Source organism: Salvelinus alpinus, chromosome 7 (assembly GCF_045679555.1).
Source record: "Salvelinus alpinus chromosome 7, SLU_Salpinus.1, whole genome shotgun sequence".
Classification (NCBI taxonomy): domain Eukaryota; kingdom Metazoa; phylum Chordata; class Actinopteri; order Salmoniformes; family Salmonidae; genus Salvelinus; species Salvelinus alpinus.
In genome coordinates this window covers 20,791,906-20,801,584 of record NC_092092.1, presented here as the reverse complement: position 1 = coordinate 20,801,584, position 9,679 = coordinate 20,791,906, and the positions used below count along the sequence as shown (strand labels likewise).

The 9,679-nt window shown below is 41.1% G+C and overlaps 1 protein-coding gene across 1 annotated transcript; it reads left to right on the top strand.

The window, feature by feature from the left end:
• Positions 1-272: 272 nt before the first annotated feature.
• On the top strand, positions 273-7,051 carry LOC139580558 (ankyrin repeat domain-containing protein 1-like). Its single transcript, XM_071409379.1, has 9 exons — positions 273-531; positions 1,811-1,993; positions 2,099-2,221; positions 2,389-2,496; positions 2,710-2,808; positions 3,016-3,114; positions 3,306-3,404; positions 4,813-4,911; positions 5,136-7,051. Exons 1-9 carry the CDS (start codon positions 505-507, stop codon positions 5,226-5,228), a joined length of 930 nt encoding a protein of 309 aa, XP_071265480.1. The 5' UTR covers positions 273-504; the 3' UTR covers positions 5,229-7,051.
• Positions 7,052-9,679: the final 2,628 nt, after the last annotated feature.

Genomic DNA, 9,679 nt, shown 5'->3' with positions numbered 1-9,679 from the left:
TTTACCGTATGACCTTGTGCGTGTCGAACTCAAGCTGCATGTGTCAGTCAGCTGTTTATGGCAAGTGCGAGTGGGTATCACGAACGGAAGCGCATAGTTGAGCAGTTTTGTCACCGTCCGCGCAATAAATCTGCTCTGACTGACTAGCCATTAGGCAGGCATTCTGCGATGTCACCTTATCTATGTGGAGAGTGCAAATGATTGAAGGTGTCTAGTGGTTTAGGAATTACATTTTTACAAGCCAGCAATGGTGACATCAGCGCATACCACGGACGCATGCCAGGCGTGACCACTGATGAGACACCTTGGCTGGGGCTGCGCGAGATGGTAAAGGGTGAATAGCGGGAAACATGACCTCATTTCTGTTTTTTTTGAGTTCCCAATCCCAAACTCGTAGGCTATATAAGAGATGATGGATCTCATGCTCACTCAGAACAGAATTGACACTGGCCACTTCGGGAGTTGAGACACTGGAATACTTTTTATCACACAGACAGACTAGACATGGGACTGCACAGCGTTGAAGAGCTGGTAGGTTGTTTTTTGCATGTGTGATCGGGATTCACTCTGCCTAATCCATTATTTCCTCTGGGTTTGGGCATTCTAGATGTTGTTGCTGACAATATTAGTCTCTGATAGATAGACAGGGCCCGGCTCCTGTCTGGCTCTCAATTTACTGTTGAGAGTTAGAATAGTAGAATATATAAGGTGCAAGTTCGAAATTTGGTTCTGCATCAGCAATTTTTATCTTGTTATGCCAGTCACTGCCAGTCACTCAATTAGCAATGTCAGCTAACAATTTTTAGATTGGTAAATTAGTCTAGGCAGCTATCTAAACTTGTAGTAATCATGGCTGAATAGCAATCAGGCATGCAGGGCACATGCCTAGAGGCCCTGTCCTCCAGGGGGCCCCCATAAATTTTTTAAGTCATTCTCACTATGATATTATTAAAATGGTATAAATCATGGCAAAATGTGTAGAATTGCAAGAAATTAGCTGCAAAATGTCCCCAAAAATGATATATCTTTCCCATGGCAAAATTAGTAGAATCACATGATATTTCTTATAAAATTGCTGTGTAGAACTGCAGAGCACTAGCTTTACAACTGCAACATTTTCTCTACACCCCATGGCGAAATATGTAGAATTGCAGAAAATTTACTTTAAAACAAAAAATTCTCTCTGCTGTCAAGAGGGGAGCCACTAAAATATTTTGCCCGCAAGGTGGGAGGGGGGGGGGGGGGGGGCAACCAAATCTCGCTTAGGGCCCCCAAAAGGCTAGAGCCGGCCCTGTAGGAGATCTTTCCTTTTGGTAATCTCCACTTTTCAATCTTTCCACACATTTCAGACTTGATTTTCCCTCACGAAAAATGTATCAATCCCCTACAAAAAATGTCCATTAATTATAATCCACATAATAATTCACATTTCCTGTTGCTGCAGGATAATTTTTCTGCTGTAGCAAATGTGCTCAAATTAAGATCCTACATCTATCTGTACATACAATTAACAAAACATGATGGTTTTCATTTGGTCCAAAATAATCCAGCAGTTGGTTGCCTGCCCAGTCATCTAATAGGGTTGGCTTTGATCAGTCTGTAAATGAGTTGGACATTAGACAGCACACATTTCTCTATTAGCACCCCAATACTTCCTTCTTTGGTCCTTTATTAGGACAGAAGCATCTCACAGAGGGAAGGCTTTGTTTTGAATGGCTACCTGTCCTCCATTCTGTTTTTTCCTTTCTTGGAATAGAAAGTACTGCTTAGGTGGATGGCCATCTCATCTCCAATCTGTTTTCTCTCCCAGGTCACTGGTAAAAGGTGTGAGGGAAAGGAGGCAGGCCAGCACCTATCAGGGGCGTGTTCAGAGAGTGTGTACGAGGCAGCCATCAACCAGGAGAAACAGGATGGCCGGAGGTCACACAAAGACCTCATCCCAGAGGAGAATGAGAACAGCACTCATGAGGAGATCACAGTTGTCAATCTCAATGTGAGTTTTTAGCTCCTCATATGCTTAGTACTCAATTAGAAACACTGAACATTCTACTTGCCTTCCAAAATGTGGCCCAACATTCTGTACCTTATTCCTTTTCAGACCGACAAATCAGGCCGGCTGAAACTAGAGACCGTGGATGACCTTTTCAACATCCTGAAACTGAGGAAGAGGAGGAGGGAGAGGAAGGTGCAGAACAGGAAAGAACCTGAGCCAGAGATCATTGTACGTCCCGCCACTATTCACTCTACACAATCTTTCTCTCCTTCTTTCTTTAAAATTCCTCACCATAATCAAGAAGAGGGAATTCAATGTAGAAAGGCCAACAACGGATTAAAACAAGTCAAACGGCACTAAGCTAATGCAACATGTCTCTTTTCGTTGTCACACAGCCCGACACAGTCGATGAAGACACGTTCCTGAAAGCAGCTATGGAAAATAAACTGCCTGTGATTGAGAAGTACCTGTCAGATGGAGGTGACCCCAACGTCGGTGATCATGTGAGTACCGCATCATGTCTCTCTTATGATGACACATGGACAGCCATCTAAGTCAGTCTTTTGACATGCCAGAAGCTACATTGATTGAGATACAAAATCTTGAGTTACAGACAGCCAAGGGCCATTATAGCACTAGTCTCACAATGCAACAGGACAAGTAACAGGAAGCCAAACGAATCTCACTTAACTCTGTCTGCCCTCCCTCTCTTACAGTTCCTAAGGACAGCACTACACAAAGCCTCATCCAAGGGCCATGTAGAGATTGTGAAGAGACTGCTGGACGCTGGGGCTTCCATTGAGAAGAAAGACAGAGTAAGTTCTCTCTCTCTTTCTCTTAGTCACAAACTCAGATACTCACGCAGTCATGCAAGCATGCACGCACTATCACTCACTCACTCACTCACTCACTCACTCACTCACTCATCAGAGCTCTAATTACATACAGTACATGGGAAATGGTTCAGAATGGCTGGGAACTGTCATCATCCTAACACTGTTTGTTTTGCCCACTCCCTCCAGTTGGATGCCACTTCAGTACACTGGGCCTGCAGGGGAGGCAGCCTGACTACTCTGGAGCTGCTTCTCAATGAAGGAGGGAAGTTCAACTCCAGAGACAAGGTACAACACTGAGACAGAGAGCCGTTAAACCCAATTTGTGATGCCCAACATCAAAAACATATAGGGTTTTACTTAGGGATATATACAGAACAGAGCCATATATGGAGCATATTAAACGGTATATGGATAGTTGAGCAGCCTGTGTTTGTGGTCTGACCCCCCCCCCCCCCCCCCTCTCTGTTTTCTCTCAGCTGCGCAGCACTCCTCTCCATGTGGCAGTGAGGACGGGACACAATGAATGTGCTGAGCACCTCATCCACTGTGGAGCAGACGTCAACGCTAAAGACAGAGTAAGACATACAAACCCTAATATGACAAATGAAAGCATGGAGCAAATCACAGAGAGGCTTCGCAAACCCACCAATTGTACTCCCGCTATCATCCAGAAGGTGAGATCAGTACAGGTGCATCAAAGCTGGGACCGAGAGACTGAAAAACAGCTTCTATCTCAAGGCCATCAGACTGTTAAATAGCCATCACTAGCCGGCTACCACTCGGCTACTCAACCCTGCACCTTAGAGGCTGCTGCCCTATGTACATAGACATGGAATCACGAGCCACTTTAATAATGTTTACATACCGCTTTACTCATGTATATACTCTATTCTATTCTACTGTATTTTAGTCAATGCCACTCCGACATTGCTCTTCCTAATATTTACATTACCGATCAAAAGTTTGGGGTCACTTAGAAATATCCTTGTTTTTGAAAGAAAAGCAATTTTTTGTCCATTAAAATAACATAAAATTGATCAGAAATACAGTGTAGACATTGTTAATGTTGGAAATGACTATTGTAGCTGGAAACAGCAGATTTTTTATGGAATATCTACATAGGCGCAGAGGCCCATTATCAGCAACCATCACTCCTGTGTTCAAATGGCACGTGGTGTTAGCTAATCCAAGTTTATCATTTTAAAAGGCTAATTGATCATTAGAAAACCCTTTTGCAATTATGTTAGCACAGCTGAAAACTTTTGTCCTGATTAAAGAAGCCATAAAACTGGCCTTCTTTAGACTAGTTGAGTATCTGGAGCATCAGCATTTGTGCGTTCGATTACAGGCTCAAAATGGCCAGAAACAAATACATTTCTTCTGAAACTCGTCAGTCTATTCTTGTTCTGAGAAATTAAGGCTATTCCATGCGAGAAAATTGCCAAGAAACTAAAGATCTCGTACAATGCTGTGTACTACTCCCTTCACAGAACAGCACAAACTGTGTCTAACCAGAATAGAAAGAGGAGTGGGAGGCCCCGGTTCACAACTGAGCAAGAGGACAAGTACATTAGAGTGTCTAGTTAGAGAAACAGACGCCTCACAAGTCCTCAACTGGCAGCTTCATTAAATAGTACCCACAAAACACCAGTCTCAACGTCAACAGTAAAGAGGCGACTCCGGGATGCTGGCCTTCTAGGCAGAGTTCCTCTGTCCAGTGTCTGTGTTCTTTTGCCCATCTTAATCTTTTCTTTTTATTGGCCAGTCTGAGATATGGCTTTTTCTTTGCAACTCTGCCTAGAAGGCCAGCATCCTGGAGTCGCCTCTTCACTGTTGACGTTGAGACTGTTGATTTGCGGGTACCATTTAATGAGGCTGCTAAATATGTGTATGTGACCAATACATTTTGATTTGATTTGATTTGCACTATTGTATAGTATGGTTGTGTATTGCGTTGTTAATAGCTACTTTGTTTATGACCAGGATGGAGACACACCCATGCACGATGCTGTGAGGATAAACCGATTCAAAATGATCAGGCTGCTGCTGATGTATGGAGCCAGTCTTAAAACTAAGAACAGTGTAAGTACTCCATAATCATCCAACATGTCTGTCCTCATACAATTTTGGCCCATCTTTTCACATTCATTCAGTGTATTCCAGTGACGTCGGTATGATTGTTACTGGCTATTGTGTGAGCATAGCGCCATTTACAGTCCATTTGAATATTGATGTTTGATACAGTAAGGTGATCTATTTTACAAATGCTTAGTTAATTTGAATGTTTGTGTTTTTTCCCCTTGCAGGAAGGCAAGTCCCCTAGTGAGAATCTTCTGGCATGGCAGAGTGGTGCTAAAAACCTCCTGTGTAACATCAACAATGACAAACCTGCTAAATAGAACAATGACTTCTCAAGGTCTTGGGGAGATCTATGGCTATTGAAATCCATCCATTTATTCAGATTGTCATTGATAACTGATACTGATAGAATTGTTGAATGACGATATTGCTGGCCAATGTTAGGGCTGTAGCTTCCATGCATTTTGATGTTGTGTTGAAGTTGGCTATTGAGATTCTGGGGAGATTTATGTGATTGTTGGTTTTTATTATATATATTTTTTTCACCTTTATTTAACCAGGTAGGGCAGTTGAGAACAAGTTCTCATTTACAACTGCGACCTGGCGAAGATAAAGCAAAGCAAAAACAACAACACAGAGTTACACATAAACAAACGTACAGTCAATAACACAATAGAAAAATCTATGTACAGTGTGTGCAAATGTAGAAGAGTGGGGAGGTAAGGCAATAAATAGGCTATAGAGGCAAAATAATTACAATTTAGCATTAACACTGGAGTGATGATGATGTGCAAGTAGAGATACTGGGGTGCAAAAGAGCAAGAGGATAAGTAACAATATGGGGATGAGGTAGTTACAGATTTACAGATTGACTGTGTACAGGTACAGTGATCAATAAGCTGCTCTGACAGCTGATGCTTAAAGTTAAAGAGGGAGATATAAGACTCCAGCTTCAGGGATTTTTGCAATTCGTTCCAGTCATTGGCAGCAGAGAACTGGAAGGAAAGGCGGCCAAAGGAAGTGTTGGCTTTGGGGATGACCAGTGAAATATACCTGCTGGAGCGCATGCTACGGGTGGGTGTTGCTATGGTGACCAGTGAGCTTAGAAAAGGCGGGGCTTTACCTAGCATAGACTTATAGATGATCTGGAGCCAGTGGGTTTGGCGACGAATATGTAGTGAGGGCCAGCCAACGAGAGCATACAGGTCGCAGTGGTGGGCAGTATATGGGGCTTTGGTGACAAAACGGATGGTACTGTGATAGACTACATCCCGTTTGCTGAGTAGAGTGTTGGAGGCTATTTTGTAAATGACATCGCCGAAGTCAAGGATTGGTAGGATAGTCAGTTTTACGAGGGTATGTTTGGCAGCATGAGTGAAGGAGGCTTTGTTGCGAAATAGGAAGCCGATTCTAGATTTAATTTTGGATTGTAGATGCTTAATGTGAGTCTGGAAGGAGAGTTTACAGTCTTACCAGACACCTAGGTATTTGTAATTGTCCACATATTCTAAGTCAGAACTGTCCAGAGTAGTGATGCTAGTCAGGCGGGAGGCTGCTTGCAGCAATCGGTTGAAGAGCATGCACTTAGTTTTACTTGCATTTAAAAGCAGTTGGAGGCCTCGGAAGGAGTGTTGTATGGCATTGAAGCTCGTTTGGAGGTTTGTTAGCACAGTGTCCAGAGAAGGGCCAGATGTATACAGAATGGTGTCGTCTGCGTAGAGGTGGATCAGAGAATCACCAGCAGCAAGAGCAAGACAAATGCAATGGCATGATACTGTGGGATTTTACAAGGTGATATGTTACTGGAAAACTTACAGTACAACTGTATGCTCAAAAGAGTTTTAACAAAAAAATTGTTTTAACCAAAACTAGTTTCTGGTTACATTCACCTGTTTCAGTCTAAACACACAGACAGAAGTGATAGTAGTGAGCTGGAATGGAAAGTTGTTGTTGGTTTAGAGAATGTTTTAAATAGGAAATCATTTGAGTGATATTTATTTTTATTTTTTAGAAGAGACTAGAATTCAAAGCGTCAAGAGACCTCACTGAGTTTTGTATTTATTGTAAAGTTAATCTGTATATTATGCTTGTTATTTATTGTTTGTTTAAGTCAATAAACCAATCTGATATTTTCAAATACTTATTTTGTGATCCATTGTAAATGTTTTTGTTATTTGAGTCTCTGTAAACAAACAGTGTAGCCTATAGCGTCAAAATATTATGGGTGGTCCTTGCATTCATAATTTCTCTGAATTTAAGATTGGACCAGTTTACCTTGGCTTTCTCCAGCCCCATCCCTCAGCTTTATAGCAAATCAAGTGAAGGGGCTGCTGTTTGGCTGACGAATTCAGGATTGTGGTTTTAAAAACAGACAAAGGAAGATCTGTGTTGAAGCAGAGATCATAATAAATCATAGAGATGTGGGCATATGGATAATATCCAAGGCAGAGTACAAGAGGAACCAGGAGATGAGAAAGTTTGCAGATGACCCCGAGCCACACATCAAACAGCAAACCGAATTGGTAAAATAACTTCCTGTACAAATGACCCTTAGATAAGAGCTGCTTTACCCTCTACAGTGTCTAAAGAAGCCCCTCTGTGTGTAACCCTGGTGGAAACCCTGTAGGCCCAGCTCAGTGAGAAAGAACAGGACCTACTGAAATGGAAGAAGGAGCGAGATACCCTGGTGGAAACCCTGACGGCCCAGCTCAGTGAGAAGGAACAGGACCTACTGAAATGGAAGAAGGAGCGAAATACTGTGGTGGAAGCCCTGCCGGCCCAGCTCAGTACCTCCTTTTCAAAGGATAAAGCTAAGAACATGAACAATTTCATAGTTAAGAACACTATAACAATATGGAAGAAAATGAAACTTACTCTACAAGAACCAATATCACTCCCTTAAAACACAACCTTGTGGAATAATCCTTGGATAGCTTTTCAGAATTCACTGATAAACTGGTCCACATGGAAAACTAAAGGCATAAGAAACCATAAATGACTTGGTAACATGAAATGCATTTGTTTCCATGAGAGAATTCAAAAGTAATTTTGGACTCACCAAAGTAGATAGTTTCAAATATATGCAATTTTAAAGGTACATATCACACAATTTCGATTAGAAATCTGTTGGACATCAGAGCAACCTTGAGGGCATCTTATTTGAGTCAGATAAGGATGTTCACATGATAGGGAAGATATACAAAACCTTGCAGAGAGCCTATCCAACTGACATTCTCCTAGAAAAAAATATAAACTATTGGAACTTAGACTTAAAAATAACTCATGTTGGCACAAGATGGAGGGAAAGTTGGAGCATAACTAACGAAATTACAGTTAACGAAAATGTACACTTAATCCAGTATAAACTACTGTATATAATGAATTATACAAGAGACAAAATACAGCACAATGGCAGTCATGTCTGAAGTGTAAAACTAATAATGATTCAATAATCCATGCTTTCTGGGAACGCTATAGAGTCCGGAAATTGTGGGTGGAGCTAGAAAGTTACCTGTCAGAAGACTTAATATGTAAATGTAGGTTTAGCTGGAGGTCCAGATACCCAAACTCCTCTCCAGCAACCAAGACAAGGATAAACAGATTAGTCTCTGCGGCAATACCACCTCTCAACCAGCAGAGGTCAGTGCAAGCACAGAGACATGATGGATTGTTTGCTTGGGACTGTCAGAAACTATTTTCATTTGGGATTATACAATTAGCACTATTAAATAGTCAATCTGCGATTAAATATATATATACTTTAAAATTAATTATATACACCCATTGATTCTTGAAGAACATAACTTAAGTGCCTCAGGAGTGCCTCAGGAGTTTAGCTCAACGGCTGTACTACTCCACCAAAAGCCAACATAAAAACGTGTTTTACTAATTTGTTTGTAAACAATGTTATTGTAAACAAACACCGTATATCCTTAGAATGTGGTGAAAATTATAATTTTGATATCATAGACGGTCCGTCAATTCTTTGTTTCTGCTACAATATTGCACGAGACAGATATACAGCATTTCAAGATAAGAACAATATGTTCTGTGTCCTGTTTATTCCCGTTAGTATGCACTTAGAAATGTAGCGAGAACTGAAGGTCAGAGTGACCTTGGAAGATAATCAAACGGAAATGAAATTGCTTGGGTGGAATTTAGAAATGCTACGATTTTTATCTGCTGTTTTTTTTATTAGACCCAACACCCCAACCCTTCTCTTGCCTGAAGCCTGATTATAATAGTTGCTGGCTCTTACAGAGTCTGATTTAGATGCTAATGATGATGTGGTGTCCCAAATGCCACTCTATTCCCTATATAATGCACAGTGTTGGGGAAGCTATGATGAAAATATAGTGTACCAAGCTATACAATTATTTCACACTGGAAGCAGTTGAGCTACACTAAAGCTAGCCTTAAGATAAATATTGTTTGTTTAACTAAAGTTACTATGAATAAGTAGTTCACTACATCAAAATGGCCTCGTGAAAAATGACATGTAATACAAAGTTGAGACACCTGACAGCAAGAACACATCACTCTGTAGTAAAATGTTAACAGTGCAGTGAGATCTGTGTGACAGCCATAACGTGAGTGTGGTCTTAAAGGAAAAACATAGTCCCAAAATGTTTTGCTTGTCAGAACTCAACTTTTCAAGATACTGTATGAACTTTCAAAATACAGAAATCGTCCCCATATGATGCATTTTTCATCATATGGGGACGATTTCTGTATTTTGAAAGTTACATACAGTATATGGAAAACTTGAGTT